Source organism: Nannobrachium achirus, assembly GCF_963921795.1.
Source record: "Nannobrachium achirus genome assembly, chromosome: 12".
NCBI classification, from domain to species: domain Eukaryota; kingdom Metazoa; phylum Chordata; class Actinopteri; order Myctophiformes; family Myctophidae; genus Nannobrachium; species Nannobrachium achirus.
Window position 1 is genome coordinate 2,271,414 of NC_137832.1, and position 18,268 is coordinate 2,289,681.

The window sequence follows — 18,268 nt, forward strand, 5'->3', positions numbered from 1 at the left end:
GCAGAACCACTGTTTCCAAACACTGGTGTCGGGACCGATGCGTGGGTCGCGTCGTCACGGACACATTGTATGGGTCCTGAAAATAGCCGATCTAGAAGTTCACAACGCAGCGCGAAGGCGGCGAAGCGACTAGTCGTGAGCTTGTAGATCTGCTATTTTCACTACTCTACTATTGGGTCCCCTAACGTTTCGTTTCTCTTGGTTCACGGGCTAAAACGTTTGGGAACCATCATGCTTGCTGTAGTAGACAGTAATGTAAAGTAACTATGTAGATTAACTGAAAAGCTTTTGGAACTGAATGATTATAATATATGAAACTGGTGTTGTCTGTCTGTTGGTATCAAGAAATCCATCTACTATAGACTGGCTGGTGCATGTGGAGAGGTAAAGGGAAAGTGTAGTGTGCAGTTCCCGATTGTGTTACATTTAGCAAAAAAATAAACTGCAGAAAGCGATAATGTTCGGCGCGCGCGTCACGTGCACGCGCGCTCCGCGCGCGTGCATGAGGAGCGCGTGACAGCACCCCCTACGGTAAAATAGTTCCCGCGGCTATGTCTGTAGGCCTAATACTGAATAATAATGGATATAAAACCCTTTTTCCCCTGTCTTTTTAAATTTAACTGTCCTATAGTAGCCCACAGTTTATTAGCAGTAGTCGAACCGCTATTACTTATTCTGTAATTAAATTTGAATAAGCCATAACTTGACATGACTTGACGCACTGACACAGTATACACTCGTGCACTCGACATATTTGCTCATCAGTGCTCAAGTTGTGCTCAGAAGGTTGGAGTGTTTGCTCAGACCGAAAAAAAATTAGAGGGAACATTGCTATCAACTATGTTGACATGGCAATAAAGTTATTGAATCTTGAATCTTATTAGTAGGCCGTTAATTTACAGCAAACACGTAAAGGTAATTGATTTCACTTAAGTTTCACTTTTCATGTAGGTGACAGGCAGGGCCTTCCTCCAATCATGATCAAGTGGGGGCGCCCCCCTCTCGACCATGATTGGAGGAATGCCCCACCCTTTCACCCAACGGTTTTGAATCTGCTTGTTTTCTCCTCACAGGAGATAAGGCTGAAGTCCAAACATGGACCAAACACTCTATAGTAACTAATACTATGAGAACATAACACTCTATAGTAACTAGTACTATCAGAACATAACACTCTATAGTAACTAGTACTATCAGAACATAACATTCTATACTAACTACACTCTATAGTAACTATACGATCAGAACATAACACTCTATAGTAACTAGTACTATCAGAACATAACACTCTATAGTAACTATACGATCAGAACATAACACTCTATAGTAACTAATACTATCAGAACATAACACTCTATAGTAACTAGTACTATCAGAACATAACACTTTATAGTAACTAATACTATCAGAACATAACACTCTATAGTAACTAGTACTATCAGAACATAACACTACAGTAACTAGTACTATCATAACATTTTGGTATTATTTGAGTTAAATGAAATCACTTACCCTACCTTTAAACTGTGGAGTTAAGAGGTTTCAGTATGCAGTCATGTGACCTCTACATAGCATTGATTTATGGCGTCCTCTGCATGATCTGAGCTGGAACCCAGAGCTGTAAAGAGCTGGAAGAGCTACTTTGGTAATTGCGTCTCTGTGTGTGTGTGTGTGTGTGTGTGTGTGTGTGTGTGTGTGTGTGTGTGTGTGCGTGTGTGCGTGTGCGTGCATGCGTGTGTGTGTGTGTGTGTGTGTGTGTGTGTGTGTGTGTGTGTCTCCCCTGAGTGCCGTCAGCGTAATTGAAAAAGCTCTCTCGGGGAGAGGGGGGGTCGTGGGGAGGGGGGGGGGGGGGGGTGGAGTGAATCATAAGGGACAGCGTGCACTTAACCAGTGATGGGAGAAGTACTCACATGATTTACTTAAGTAAAAGTATGTAAGTAGAAGTACAGTACGTAATTAACGGCATCAATATGTTCGTAAAGTACTACTTCGTTTTTTTACAACAAGGGTTCATATTTTAGATTGTAATTAGAGAAAATGAAAGATGAGTGTTAAAATGTTTTCATTTACTGCTTTCATTTTTTGTATTTTGATTTCAGTGGGTGGGGGCATGCGTACAAGTGGCTAAATAAGTATTTTTAGACACAATAATACGGCAATTTCTTTGTTACTATTTACACCTGCCCCCATAAGTCACATCTGCCCATGAAAGATTGCGGTGCATCTTGGGAATGGGCTTATTGTGTCAAAAAAATACATATTTAGCCACTTGCATGCATGCCTGCAACCTGGGGGCATGCATTTCACAAGCGCAAAATGTATAAAATATTATTTTGAAAATAACAGATCTACAAGCTCACAATCCGTCGCATCGCGATGCGTGGTGAGCTTGTATATCTGCTATTTTCAAATGGCCGAGATCTATTATAGGGCTGAAGTGGTTAATGTATGTTTTGTGATAATAATCAAAATCTACAAAGTATCACATTTTCTAACTTGCATGTCATTGTAGTGGAGTAAAGTACACTATTTTCCTCTGAGATGTAACGGAATAGAAGTAAAAGTACTGAAAATTGGGAATACTCCAGTGGAGTATAATGACACAGTACTTGAGTAAATGTACTTAGTTACTTTACCCTACTGGTGGTTGGAGTGATTCACAAGGGACTGCGTTCGTTAAAACGCTGCAACTGAAGGGTTATATATAGTACGTGCTGGGAGGGGCTGCTTAGCTGTTACATTCTTTTTGCTGATTTGGTCAACTTGGTAACATGTACCGATCAGGAACTACAAATCTATTCTGAGGAGAATACAAAATTGTCGGGCGTCTAGGAGAACACAACTGGCCCATGTTCAGGGAGGAAGGTGATGACTGTACGTATTCCTAGGAACTACACTGTGTGTCTACCACTGGCATGAGAAAACATACGTTTACATTGCCAAAGCAAGTGTCAAAATGTAATAGCATGTTGAAAAGGGGGAACATATATACAGTTGGAGGCATTGTGTAAACAGAACATATACAGTTGGAGGGTAGCTCTCTGTCTACCGAGCAATCTTCGTTCCTACTCTCACCTATGGTCATGAAGTGTGGGTCATGACCGAAAGTATAAGGTCGCGGGTGCAAGCGGACAAGATGGGTTTCCTCAGATGGGTGGCTGGTATCTCCCTTAGAGATAGGGTGAGAAGTTCAGTCCCCCGAGAGAGACTTGGAGTAGAACCGCTGCTCCTACACTTTGAAAGGAGTCAGCTTAGGTGGCTCGGGCATCTAGTACGGATGCCTCCCGAGCGCCTTCCTAGGAATGTCCTCGATGCGCGTCCCACTGGGAGGAGACCCCGTGGCAGACCAAAGACCAGATGGAGGGATTATATCATCAAACTGGCTTGGGAACGCCTCGGTATACTCCCTGAGGGAGTGGAGGAAGTTGCTCAGGATAAGGAAATCTGGAGGTCTCAGTTGGAACTGTTACCCCGCGACCCGATTCCGGATAAGTGGTTGAAGATGGATGGATGGATGGATGGGGTATACAGCATTGTGTAAACAGAACATATATACAGTTGGAGGTACAGCATTGTATAAACAGAACATATACAGTTGGTACAGCATTGTGTAAACAGAACATAAAACAACATACAGTTGGAGGTACAGCATTGTGTAAACAGAACATATATATACAGTTGGAGGGGTATAGCATTGTGTAAACAGAACATATAGGCAGTTGGAGGTACAGCATTGTGTAAACAGAACATATACAGTTGGAGGGGTACAGCATTGTGTGCAGAACATATATACATTTGGAGGGGGTACAGCATTGTGTAAACAGAACATACAGTTGGAGGTACAGCATTGTGTAAACAGAACATATATATACAGTTGGAGGGGTATAGCATTGTGTAAACAGAACATATAGGCAGTTGGAGGTACAGCATTGTGTAAACAGAACATATACAGTTGGAGGGGTACAGCATTGTGTGCAGAACATATATACATTTGGAGGGGGTACAGCATTGTGTAAACAGAACATACAGTTGGAGGTACAGCATTGTGTAAACAGAACACGCCCCCCCCCCCCCCCCCCCCCCCCCCCCCCAGTGCAACATCGTCGCCTTTGAAAACAAGTGTTGGTCAAATAGAATCCATTTTCTGTTACTGTGTTGTCTATTTCTCGCTTCAAATATTGTTTTAAAACATTCTTGACAGCAACGTTTAGTTGTAAATGTCGCTGTGTGTTTGTTTACATGGCTAACATGTTGGATACGGCTCTAAATTCACGCAATGCAGCCATAGCCGTGGGAACTAATTTACAGTAGTTTTATGCGTTTTGATCGTGTTTTATTCGGGTTTCCGCAGTCTATTTTTTAGCTAAATGTAACACAATCTCCACATGCACCATCCAGCAAGATATAGTCTGGATTTCTTGGTACCAACAGTCAGACAACAAGTGCCAGTTTCATAAAATCATTCAGTTCCCAGAGCTTTTCAGTTAATCTACTTAGTTACTTTACACCACTGTCTACAACAGCAAGCATGATGGTTCCCAAACTTTTTAGCCCGTGAACCAAGAGACCAACGTTAGGGTACCCTGTACCAAACAAGTATTAGTGAAAATAGCAGATCTACAAGCTCACAACGAGTCGCTTCGCACTGCGTTGTGACCCATACAATGTGTCCGCCGCATCGGTCCCGACCGATGGAAACAGCTGGTTCTGGTACAGTACACCATAGCCATTAGCCACTAGCCCAAACAGTACATTAGCCAGCACAGCAGCATAGCATAGCATTCATCATTAAAAGTCTATATAGCCACAACTCACCAGTGAAGACGCAAGGACTAGCAGAGGGCGATGTTTAATGCCTTTATAGCCTAGGTTGTGTTGTCTTGGTGTTCTGTTTATATTCCTTTATGCCCGTGTTGTTATATTTCACCGAGTCCATGACGCATGGTACGCACGGAGAGACAGACGCTCAGACAAGTTAAAAGGGAAGTCCTGTGAAAGCCATTTCCTCTCTAAACAGTGCCCAGAAGCACATTTCAAAACAAGAGTCTTTCTTTTCTTTTTTTTTGACTATACAATCGATCATTCAACACATGTTTATTTTAAAATTGTACTGGAAATAGAAGTAGCCAATAGCTCCTACTTCACGCCACTGATGTCAGAGCCTCTACTTGCCGAGGGGCAATATTTTTCCCCCAACCCCCCTTTAGGGGGTGCGGTGGGGGGTGCGGTGGGACCTGGGGGAGAGGGTGCGGCCGCACCCCCAGCACCCCTACTTCCCTCGGGTATGAGTGCAGCCTGACTGCAGCAGGTGTTCTGAGCCTTTGATGAGGCAGCGGTCTGTTATCCAGAAATAACACACCGCTGATTTCAGCCATTGACCAATTAAGCATTCAACCAAGCTGTGTAATAATCATTCTGACCCTGCAGTTTCTCCTGTCCTCCTGCAGGATAGGGGGCGCCGTTCCCATCGTGTTCTCCTTCTTTGCGGAGGTTCTGTCCCGAGAGAAGAGAGGAGAACATCTGAGCTGGCTGTGCATGTTCTGGATGATAGGAGAGATCTACGCTTCGGCCATGGCCTGGGCCATTATACCACACTATGGTAGGTCTCTCTCTATTATACCACACTATGGTATGTATCACACTACTACTACCACACTATAGTGGAGGAACAAACCCTAAAAAAGAGCCTTAGGTTTTGCGATACCCCTACCCGGGGGAGAACAAAAAGTGACATTGTTTTTTCATATCTTTAGGATGTCCCCTTCATGAAATGGATTGTCCAGAGTTTTACTTTTACTGCAAAAGTCATTAAATTGATCCATGAAGGGACTCACCACATTTGAATCTGCAGCATTTTATATGAGGACTTTCTACAAGCGGAAATCCCCTGTAATCCTGGTGATCTTCTAGGGTTGTACAAAACCTGACAGTGTTTTTTCATACAGTAACTTTGACTTGTCCTCTTCATGAAATGGATGGTCAGTAGTTTGTTTTACTTTTACGGCAAAAGTCAGGAAATTGATTGAAGGGACTCCACATAGGCAAAAACATGCTTATCCTGAAAGATGGAGTTCCAAGTCAATCCCTTGTCATTTTCTACCTGCTGGTTGGTTTTACCTCATGCTAATCTCTCGAGACAGCCTCAGAGTCGCTACGCTTCTGAGAGACAGACCGAGTGGGCGTCGCCTTTTCTTTGATCTGGGTTCCCAGATTGACCTCATACTTACACAGATGGTCTACAGGTAGTGTTCCTACATCCTACAACACAATCAGAATGTAAATGTGGTTCTGTTTTGAATCAGCAGCCTTTTACATAAGGACTTTTCTAACCCTGCAAGGCCCAGCGTTGCTTTTTGGCAACATTTTTTAAATCATTTTTTTTTTAAATGTATAATTAGTTTTCCTGTTCTTTTTTCACATTAACCTTCTAAGCCTGGCCGCACTCCCTCGGACTTCCTACTGGGTCCCCTCAGCCAATCGTCTATTCCCGTACTTCGCCGTAATTTATGAAATTAATCATAATTTTTTGAAAAATACAGTCGCAGGTCGTGCTCTGTCTCTTTAAGAGACGTTGTGCAATCAGATCACGTCAGAAACGTGATGACGTCATCGGCTGGCTCTGCCACTGGCTCCACGAGCGGCCATTACGTTCCCCTTCACTGTGTGTGCTGCAGCCTGGTTTAGCCCATCCCCTCAAGAGTTTCGACCAGACGAGAGGCGAAATCAAGGCTTCGGAATGAGTGGAATACATGGAATTAGATCGATGTGCGTGCGACGAGGACGTAATGTACTTTCGAACGCTGTTTTTTCTCGCGGATTACCCCATCTCGCTCCATGCAAATGAACGGCAGAAATACAGCCAGCAGCAGCTTCTAAGTAAGTGGCCGCCCAAACACGTAGTGTGTGCACGTCCTGCTGGCTTGCACTGAACGACCCGCGCGCGTTGTTTATCATTTGGTGTGTTTGTTTTTTAAAATATGTTTATAAATAAAACGCTGATTGCACGGCAGTACCGGGGTTCAGGGGGTTCTGCCGCGGCTTAGAAGGTGTTTAACATCACCATTAAATCCTATTGTTTAGTATTACAATGCCATTGGCCACGATATTTGCATATAAATACCCCCCACAGTGGCTGACATTCACACCTCCCAGAGAAGTTGAAATTCCAGCGTCTGGACGAACAACATCACTTTTTAACTCATTCAGAGCCCCAGACATTAACGGATTATAATGTCCAAAGTGCCTCCTTCAGGTCCCATTCACTTGCGTTGTCTTATTTTGAAGGCCAGAAGTCCACCACGCAATCACTTCCGGTCTGACGTCATCGGATCGTGCGCCGGAACCGATCGTTCTCCACGTGGAGTTGTGTAATGGCCGACCGGAGCTTTTATCATTGTGTAACATAAGCGAGCATCTGCCTCCATCCTAGCTTCTAAAGTGTAGTTTTGAGATAATGGACATTAAAGATGAGATCGGCCGTCCACCTCAATGTTATGGGATGACTATTGTATGCTCGTGGAGCCGTGATGATGACAAATCAGCGCGGATTTCGTCTCCGGAGCGTCGGCCATTGTACTAGGTATTTTTACTCGCCGTTACAGTAATATATTACTTTTCACGCGACATCGCGTGAATGGCACTATTAATACTCTATTACTTTTCACGCGACATCCCGTGAAAGGCACTGATTGAGTTAACTGAAGCTATTCCTCACAAAAACAGAAGTAAAATGCCTGTAATATTTTTTTTGTTCGTGATCATTAGAATGTCTAGAACATGTACATGTGTTATTATTGTGAAAAATATCCCCAAAATGCAAATTAGAGCATGATTTATGATTTATGATTTATGGCTATAAAACCTTACAAAAACGTTATTAATTTTTTAACATTACATTTTCCTGTGATTAGGACTGCTACAACACCATCTGATTTTTTTTTTGGTTTACCAAAAAGGTTAATCATGCACAATTTTCCACTTACTGGTTGAATGTACAAAATATTTTCACAGATTGTCTATAGGGAGGACATCAACAACCAAAAGCAACCAGAAGAATATGTCATAACATGCTTGTATTGTGAATCAGCAGGCTTTTTATTTTCCAGAGTTACTTCAAAACCATCGCAACCACACAGGGGTGTAGTTCTCCCGATTTAAAATGAGGCAAACACAGAACTGAAAATTCCTATGATTGGCCGCTAGTTGCGCTGTTCTGGTACCAGAAGCAACATGTTCTCCATAGGATTACATTCTATTCCCCCGAACTTTTACATTTGATTTTCTTACCTTAATAAACATTGTCATAAGTACTTTATGGTTCCTTTCGCTAGTTTAAAGCCTGGTTTCAATCACCATGATATGCGTTTTGTGAAAATATGGTCCAATTTATGTTATAATTGAGGTTATAGCGCAGGGTATGCTGTAGGAGGGGCTTGTGATCATAGGCTTGTGATGATTCTTCTTTGTGTGCTGTATTTTCGGCAAGCTCAAGACAATGTCCCATGTATCCCTGTGGTTGCATGTGACCGTTGGCAGCCAATAGCATTCGAGATGGTACCATTTCTACCAATGAACGTTGATTTCTACAATGATGGCGGCACCCGTACAAGGGCCAAAAAAGCTTCATTTGCGCAGCATAGAAACCAATGGCTTTCCACCGTCCATATTTTTTTACAGTCTATGCGACCACACTGTTACCCTACAACACAATGGTACTCTCTCTCTCTCTCTCTCTCTCTCTCTCTCTCTCTCTCTCTCTCTCTCTCTCTCTTTCTCTCAGACATAATTAGCTCTTTCTCCTTTGATGTAATGGAACAAAGCTACATCCAGAGGTGATTTATGAGCAGGCAGCAATTCAGCCACCCCTGTGATGTCATCACGTGTGTGTGTGTGTGTGTGTGTGTGTGTGTGTGTGTGTGTGTGTGTGTGTGTGTGTGTGTGTGTGTGTGTGTGTGTGTGTGTGTGTGTGTGTGTGTGTGTGAGAGAGAGAGAGAGAGAGAGAGAGAGAGAGAGAGAGAGAGAGAGAGCTAGTCTGGTCCTCTGGAGATTAAAGACAATACCATCTGACACCATGGGAGGTCACTGAAGTTAACACACACACACACACACACACACACACACACACACACACACACACACACACACACACACACACACACACACACACACACACACACACACACAGTAATTATAGGATAGGTTTTCATGTCTTATTGTATCCATAGGAGATATCTTGTAAAGGAGCGCTTGTTTTCGGTGGAGACGGCGGCGCTGCGCCGTCTGAAGCGGACTTGAGCCACGTGAGACACCGTAGAGTGAGGCAAAGCGAGCGAGTCGCCGCGTCGAGCGTTGCGACATCCGCTTGAGACGACTCAGCGCCGTCCGAGTTACGTCCTCCGGCTCAGCCAATCACAAGCCTTATACGGACAGCATAATCGCCTACTGTCAGTTACATTGTCTCTCTGTCTCTCTCTCTCTCAGTTCTCAACACCATGCAGTGCAGTGTGTGTGTGTGTGCGTGTGCGTGTGCCGTGACCACACCTGTGTAATTCTTCCCTTTACATTATTATTCCACGATTTTTATAACCCATTCTTTTCACTCGGTGCCAGTTGCTTAACCCAGCAAGCACGGTCAGGACCTGGACCAATCAGTGACGTCTCGATTGGGGCCAGATCACAGCCCATATGGGGATGATCTTGACGTCATTAACAGGACGTCATATGGACCTTTTTGTTTGACAGGATTTATGTTGGTTGACATCAGGTGATATTTTAGGCCAGATAAATATCATAACTAGTCCGATATGTCCCAGAATATAACCTTATATGCTCATATTTCAACTAACATTACAAACAATAACAATAATCCTGTCAAACAAAAAAGTCTATAATGACTTCCTGGTAATGACGTCAAGATCATCCCCATATGGGCTGTGATCTGGCCCCAATCCAGACATCACTGATTGGTCCAGGTCCTGACGTGCTTGCTGGGAAGCCAGGGGGTCTTCAATGTTTTCAAGCCAAGGACCCCTTAGTTGAGCGAGAGATGAAGCAGGGACCCCCACAACCTGTTCATAGATTCCATATAGTTTCATCGTTTGACAGCACAATCATCAGTGTATTTTGGATTCATGTCAATATGTGTTTTCACATTTTCAATATAATCAACTTGACCTTTCACTCTGTACTTAGTCTGCTCTTTTTTCCCCTCTACCCCAAACCTCTTTGCCAACAATAGCCGATACAAGTTCACACAACGCCTCGTGCTTTGAGGCCTTGTGAGCTTGTAGATCGGCTATTTTTGGCTAAAGCTCTCAGAATATGGACACTATGGTTTATGTGGTTAATGTAAAATTAAAGTTTCTATCACACAAAGATTTGGAGGACCCCCTCCTGTAGTAACTCTGAGGACCCCCGAGGGGTCCCGGACCCCCTGTTGAAGACCCCTGGCCTAAGCTGTAACCTGGGCTCTCCATCTGCCAACCTGGGGAGAGCCTTGAACTGAGCTCATGCTTCCTTCAGTGCATGAGGAGTCCAAGTCGCTTCTTATCACCTGACAGGGGGGAAGTTTCCCCGCTGGACGTAGCGTGTGGAAGGAACACGTTATTCCAACCAGTTCCTTTCCCCTCCATCAGACACCTTGGCTGGCCAGGGGGAGGCAGTATAGAGACCAGGATTACTGCATGTTTAGGGTAGCCTGACTGCAAGCGTCAGACTCAATCACACACTTCGTTTTGGGATTGAGTCTGAGCCTGGGGACTGAGATTCTACTTCAGCGGGGGTGGGGTAAAGCCTATTGACGTCACACACACACACACACACACACACACACACACACACACACACATACACACACACAGCCCCGTGTGTCGCCGACGGCGACGTGGCGTGACATTGCAAAAATACGTTATTTCTCATAACATATTATATGACTGCATGTTTACGTTAGTGCAAAATGGTATTAAAACGTAATGAAACGGCACTATTGTATAGTTTATTAAAAGAATTCGAGTCGAGTCTGACTCCGCCATGACAGTCTTCGCGGACCAATCAGAGTCCACTAGACTCTCACGTGGGCAGAGGACACCAATCAGAGTCCACTAGTGAATCTCACGTGGGCCTACACTGCTCTGACGTGGGCAGAAGAGCTCTGTTTGGAGGGGGCTGGGACCGGAGCAGCCAAACCACGTGCCCCAAGCATACAACCCTGATTGGCCCATTCAATTCGCCCGCTCTTCAGGCGAGCCTGAAATAAAATAAAATATCTGCGGGTTCAGTCCACACTACACACCACCCACCAACAGGGGGTGGTGATGTGCGGACTGAAGTATCAGGCTATGTTTAGGGTACCTACCCAAACACACACACGCACGCACACACGCACGCACACGCACGCGCACGCACGCATGCGCGCGCGCACACACACACACACACACACACACACACACACACACACACACACACACACACACACACACACACACACACCATCTGGACAAGGAGGAAATCCCGCCCCTTTCAGTGTTAATTAGTCTACCTCATTAGCAGGGGTAAAAACACCAGAACGAAGGCGAGATTATAATTCATAGGAGCAGAACGTAGAGATGAAGAGAGAGAATGATTCGGCTAAAATATGCATATACTGTATACATACTAAACAATCCTCTACTGTATACCACTATATGTAATATGTATGTATTTTAATTAAGACAGGTATGTTGTTGTCTTGGTACAGGGTCAGAGGAGTTCACATTCTTTCCTTGTTAGACGGGAGGCTGTTAATTGATTTTCCATCAATTAATGCTCGTTAGAGAGAGAGAGAGAGAGAGAGAGAGAGAGAGAGAGAGAGAGAGAGAGAGAGAGAGAGAGAGAGAGAGAGATGGCCCTATTATGCCTGTCTTAATTACCATCCTTCCATCCATCTTCAACCACTTATCTGGAATCGGGTCACGGGGGTAACAGTTCCAACTGAGACTTCCAGAGTTCCCTATCCTAAGCAACTTCCAAAAAAACTTTGAAAAATCATGATTTTTCAAAAATAGCAGATCTACAAGCTTGCAGCGCTGTGAGCTTGTATATCTGCTATTTTTCAATAGTTAAAGCAGTCAATAATCCTAGGCCTAAATGGGTTAAGTGGTACCGGATATGCAGCTTGGCAAATAAAAAGTGAATTGATCCCATTGCATGACGGAGGACGATTTCACAATATGTAATTTCCACAATATGATTATCGTGGGTGTTTTTTTTTTTATCACGATAAGCGATAATATTGGTTATTGTCCCATCCCTATTGTCAAGTCCCGCCGGTGCTCATGCCCCTCCCTCTTTGCAGCCATTGGACAGAAATCCTGTCTCTCCTTCCACTACCATTGATATGATATATATATATATATATAGAGAGAGATTTTTTTTGGGGTGAGCAGTGAGACCAAAAGAGAAAGCAAGCTGACACTGAAAGGATAAAATGTGTGAGTGCAGACATGGCCGTCATCATCACTGCAGCCTCTGTCTCATTATGTGACTGTTAGAGTCTGTTTCTAGCGTGCATAAGTAAAAGAAAAACATCTTCCTCCTAGAGACAGACAGACAGACAGACAGACAGACAGACAGACAGACAGACAGACAGACAGACAGACAGACAGACAGACAGTCTATTAGGTACAACAACCCCAGTAATGAGTTTTCCAGAACAAACATGATCTAAACAGAAGCCCTGAGGCACCCCCCCCCCCCCCCCCTCCTCCTCTGTCTGGTTTCTCTCTCTCCGTATTTCTTTCCCTCTCTCTCTCTCTCTCTCTCTCTCTCTCTCTCTTTCTTTCTGTCTGTTTCCCTCCTCTGCACTTTCCCACGTTCTCAACGCTTTTCTCTTTCTTTCTTTCTTTCTTTCTTTCTTTCTTTCTTTCTTTCTTCCTTTCTTTCTTGCTTCGGAAAATAATCCCTATCCAGAAGACCAGATCCGTTCCAAAGATAGCGTGATGCCTTTAACCCTTTAGCTCCCATTATAAGGCTAAAGCCTTGTGGCCGTCCCAAAACCAAGTGATGTTTACATCATCAACATAGCATGGTTTCTAAACAATGTCTGATCCGTTAGCTGGTAAACTTTCCACGGTCACACCAATTCTTGGCCATCTGGCCAGTGATGTCTATCTGACCAGTTACCCATATATGGAGACCCCTGGTAGCCATACATGCTTATTCGTTATGTGAAAGTCCTATGATGTCTATGACATCTGACGTCATAACCTTTTATGCCCATACATGGAGATCCCTGTCTGTAGAACCAGCCACACAGATATGGGCTGTCTTGGCCATATACCGGTATGGATTCTGTTAGTGTGGTATGTGGCCGATGTGGCCTCCATATATGGGCATTCCCATATGAAGTCCTGTTAGATATGGGCTTAATATTGATGACATCAGGGAACTCCATATATGGGCATAAAATGGATTCTGTTAGTGTGACATCATTGATGTGTCAGGGGAACCACAGTGTCAGGCGTGACAGAGATACGGTCAAGCTGTGACCGTTCACATATAAAGTGCAACCTTCGGTCGCAATAAAGATTTTGGAGAACATACTGGCCTGGGAGAACAGACTCTTTCAGAGAACATGCTTCAAAAGGTTTCATGCATAGACATAGAAAGGTAGACGCCTCCTTCGGCTAGGGGGCGTATGCATTTAGCAACTAAGGGAATCTTTATCACTTCCGTCTTCATTGCTTCCGCGTGCGTCACACATAGGGAAGTTGACAGGCCAATCAGAGGCAGGGGGCGGGTCTTTACTTAGGCAGCCTGTGAGAAGAGCTGAGCCGCGCAACATCGGAACTGGCTCTGTTGAATTGAATTGTGGTCCTTGGATAAGTCCCGGAAAAGTCGCGCTGTGATTGGCCAGTAGTCACTTTGACTGACAGCGTTCCCTTAGTTTTGCCAGGAAGTCCGGACAAGAACTATTGCACATCACTCCAATTAACTGCAGAGGCGAACGAGGCATCTAGCTCTTTATATCTGTGGTTTCATGTGGGTGTTGTTGCTATTTATATCAGGTCACACTTGTTGGTAGTGATGTCACCAAAAACGCTGCTCCTCATTGGCTAAAGGCCCTGCCTTTGTACTGTCAGTAATTTTTTGAGGAAAATAAACTTGATCTATAAAGATTTGGTTTAACATACTGGTCTGGCCTTTCAGCGAGCCTACACTGATATCATTTAAAAATAATCCCCCCCCCCCCCCCACACACACACACACACATAACCTCTGTCTCTCTCTCTATCTCTCTCTCTCACACACATGTGCACGCACGTGTGCACGCGCGTGTGCACGCCAAGGTTATAATAGTTTTGGATTTTTCCATTAGTTTTTATTTTTATTAGTTTTGAGGTTTTGTTTTCAATTATACAGTTTAGTTTTAATTTGTTTTTAAAGTGAGGTTGCTAGTTTCGTTTCGTTTTTATTTTTTGAAAATGCTTAGTTTTAGTTTAGTTTTGATTAGTTTTAGTGTTAGTTTTAGTCTTTTACGTAATATGGGGTATTTGTCAGGGGTGAGATTAAAAAAGCCCCGGAAAAAGTATTGTCTAATAAAGAAAATCAACAAAATATCATTGTTGAGAGTGGCAGGAATGTTGAGACATACAACTTCTCTCTTTGACCTCACCAACTGGTGTTTTTTATTTTTTTATTTCCTCAAAAGACGAAAATTAAGGAGATTTTCTCTATATAATTTTAGTTAATTTTAGTTAGTTTTGTAAACACACAATACCGTTTCAGTTAGTTTTCGTTTTTTTAAAAAGCTTAGTTTTTATTTTTATTTCAGTTAAAATGTTTTTCCATTCTAGTTTTAGTTTTTTAGTTAGTTTTCGTTTACTATAATAACCTTGGTGCACGCGCGCACGCGCACGCACGCACGCGCACACACACACACACACACACACACACACACACACACACACACACACACACACACACACACACACACACACACACACAGGTGAAGAGAGAACATCTCAGTAACAGTGTAAAGCAGATTAGCATAATCCCAGTGACACTGTGTTAATGTTAGCAGATTATTGTTGGATGAAGGATTATATTATATACTGTATATACACTGTACAATGTACACAATGTACACACCGCTATACTCACACTGCAGACACACACACAGACAGACAGACAGACATGTCGTGATGTAGAAACCCCTGATGTTGCCGCTGTTCAATTGCTTTTCATCCGTGCGTGTGTATGTATGGGTGCAGTGAGTGTGCGTGTGTGTGTGCATACAGTGTGTGTGTTGTGTGTGAGTGTGAGTGTGTGCGCGTGTGTGCATACAGTGTGTGTGTGTGTGTGTGTGTGTGTGTGTGTGTGTGTGTGTGTGTGTGTGTGTGTGTGTGTGTGTGTGTGTGTGTGTGTGTGTGTGAGTGTGTGTGTGTGTGTGTGTCAGCGCTCCATACAGTGATTAATGAGTGTAGGAGTGCTCAGTGCTGCCTGTGGGCTGAGATCAACGAATTTAACTGAACACAAAAACCTCCATTCCTCCTGCTACACATTCCATTAATCCTCCCTGCGCTGCCCGTGCGTGTGTGCGTGTGTGTGTGTGTGTGTGTGTGTGTGTGTGTGTGTGTGTGTGTGTGTGTGTGTGTGTGTGTGCGTGTGTGTGTCTGTGTGTGTGCGTGCGTGCGTGCGTGTGTGTGCGCACCTCATCCATCTCTCAGTCCAAACATCACTCTCATTAAATGGACTCTTTTATTTACTCTCGCTCTGCGTGGAAAACACCGACACCCTTCTCTGTTGGCTGTGGAAACCTCAAATGCACAAGAAAACATTTCTAAAAGGGCCTTTTGGTGAAAATATTAAGAGAATATAGCATAGAAAAAATAGAAATTTCATATAATAAAATAATAGAAAAAATATCAGACCTCCAAGCTCACAATGCGTCGCCCTGTGACGCGGTGTGAGCTTGGAGGTCGGCTATTTTCGGTGCTTGATACCACACTAAGCAGAGAGGACAATTATTTCAACATAAGATGCTGCATTCAAGTTAAGGAGAGTTTGGACAAGCCAATTCTTTTGGATGCTGCCTTCAGGTATGGCATGGAAAGAGGGCATTTGCATTTCTTTCACCATAGAGAAAACTGCATTCATGGTCTGTAGAGGGAAATTTTTACAGACGGATAAAAGGGCAAAAGATTTTAGTCGACTAAAATAATCTGCAGTTGATTTGGTCAACTAAAATGGATCTTGGTGGTGCCTTGATGGCGCCATAATGCCTGATTTGGATGATTTGATTTTGGTTACATGCTGAACATAGTTGCGCTCTATTTTCAGAGCGCAACACCTGAATGCAACCAAGCATGACATGACTGGATCTCCACTAGTCCCTCCCTAACATTTTAGGCTAGTTTTTAATTTGTTGACGAAATATATTTTAGTCTTAGTTTTAGTCATCATATCTTAGTTTTTATTTAGTTTTCACTCGTTTTCGTCAGGTGAAAAGAGGTAGAGGAAAATCGAAGTTTAGTCGATGAAATCAACTCTGCTTCTGCCTTTGACGCAACAATCATTTTTGAGCTCTTTTAATGACGCACGCACGTCGCTCTCGAGTTAGAATAACACCTACTCTATGGAGTTAGCTTAAAACCTACACTATATGGAGTTAGCTTAAAGGACCAGGTCACCTCTGGGACAAGCAGATCTTATTTTATTGTTGTGTGGGACACGATCAACACAATCCTGAATTATTTTTTGTGTTCAATCTGTGTGTTTTAGATATGTTAGTATTTCAGCATGCTACAACTGGTCATATGATGCATTTTGCATCATATGACCAGTGGTGAAAGTGGTTTGAAATTCTTGCCGGAACTGTCATAAATGAAAAAAATTTGGGAGGCTCTAATCCCCCAAAACCCCTGAAATGCATAGAAAACTTTATTTTGGGAGGCCCACCTGCTGCCCCTCTATAATAAGCCTCTTCATATTGTTCATGTTCCATACAGAAGGCTAAGCATATATATTATTATTATATTTATTATATTATTATATTATTATTACACATTATTATAACCAGTTATCTAAAGTAACTAAGTACATTTACTAAAGTACTGTATTTAAGTACAGGTTTTAAGTATAGCCTAGCCTAGTTTACTGGAGTATTTCCAATACTTTTAATTCTACTCCACTACATCTCCCATTCCCAGATGCAGAATTGAATCATTTTGGTCTATTCTGCATTTATGGCCGCATGCAGGCACAGACACGAGTCCTCCTAGAGATGGGATTTATGGCTCATTGAAGTGAGCCGGATCTCTGGGATCCGTTCCTTTCAAAGAGCTGTTCAAAAGACGTAGGCCTACATTTTGATACTTCTACTCAAGTACATTAACATTCCAAACTTCTACTTGATTGCAGTATTGATATTTCTACTTAAGTAAAGAAATTGAGTATTTTTCCCACCACTGTTCATTAGAAAGGAACGGCTCCCTACTGTGAACCGAATCCTATCGTTCATTTCAAAGAGCCGTTCAAAAGACTCGATTCGTTCACGAACGTCTCACCTCTACCCGCTCCGTGTCAAACAAACACTGAAACGCAAACAGACTGGATCACACTGACCTACACAAACCCACGGGAATAATTTAGAAGCACTTTATCAGAAAATAACTAGTAACACTTGTGTAGCCTACTGTATGTTAATCTGACTTTAGTATAGGCTATTGTTTTCTTCCTTCCTGGACGTGCGTTTGTGGCTGGTTATTTAACATGGGATTTTGACAGCTGGCTTCTCCTCTTCTTAACGGAACTCCGTTCCGTCCCCAAATGTTTTAACGGAACGGGGGTTCCGGCCGTTCCGGCTCACTTTCACTACTGCATATGACCAGTTGTAGCATGCTGAAATCGGCTGAAATACTAAACTATCTAAAAACACAGATTGAACACAAAAAATAACTCAGGATTGTGTTGCTCGTGTCCCACACAACAATAAAATAAGATCTGGTTGTCCCAGAGGTGACCTGGTCCTTTAACACCTACCCTATGGAGTTAGCTTAACACCTACCCTATGGAGTTAGCTTAACACCTACCCTATGGAGTTAGCTTAACACCTACCCTATGGAGGTAGCAGACCATTGATATGCAGGCTCGTTCCCATGTTAATGCAGGCTGGTTTGACACCTTAAACGTTGTCGTGGTGTGAATTAAGGGGTGTTTGACCAATACAACACTGCCATTTGTGAGCTTGTAGATCTGTTGCTTCCACTGTTCATGGTACAATAAGCCTACA

The 18,268-nt window shown here is 43.3% G+C and overlaps 1 protein-coding gene across 1 annotated transcript in view; it reads left to right on the top strand.

Moving 5' to 3' along the window:
* The window catches only part of sv2ca (synaptic vesicle glycoprotein 2Ca), a gene marked incomplete at both ends in the record, with an annotated part of 86,849 nt that overhangs the window by 43,950 nt on the left and 24,631 nt on the right, over positions 1–18,268 (top strand). The window contains one exon of the mRNA XM_080738857.1: positions 5,448–5,599. Within this exon, the coding sequence (XP_080594983.1) occupies positions 5,448–5,599 (152 nt within the window). The remainder of the gene's footprint in view (positions 1–5,447; positions 5,600–18,268) is intronic.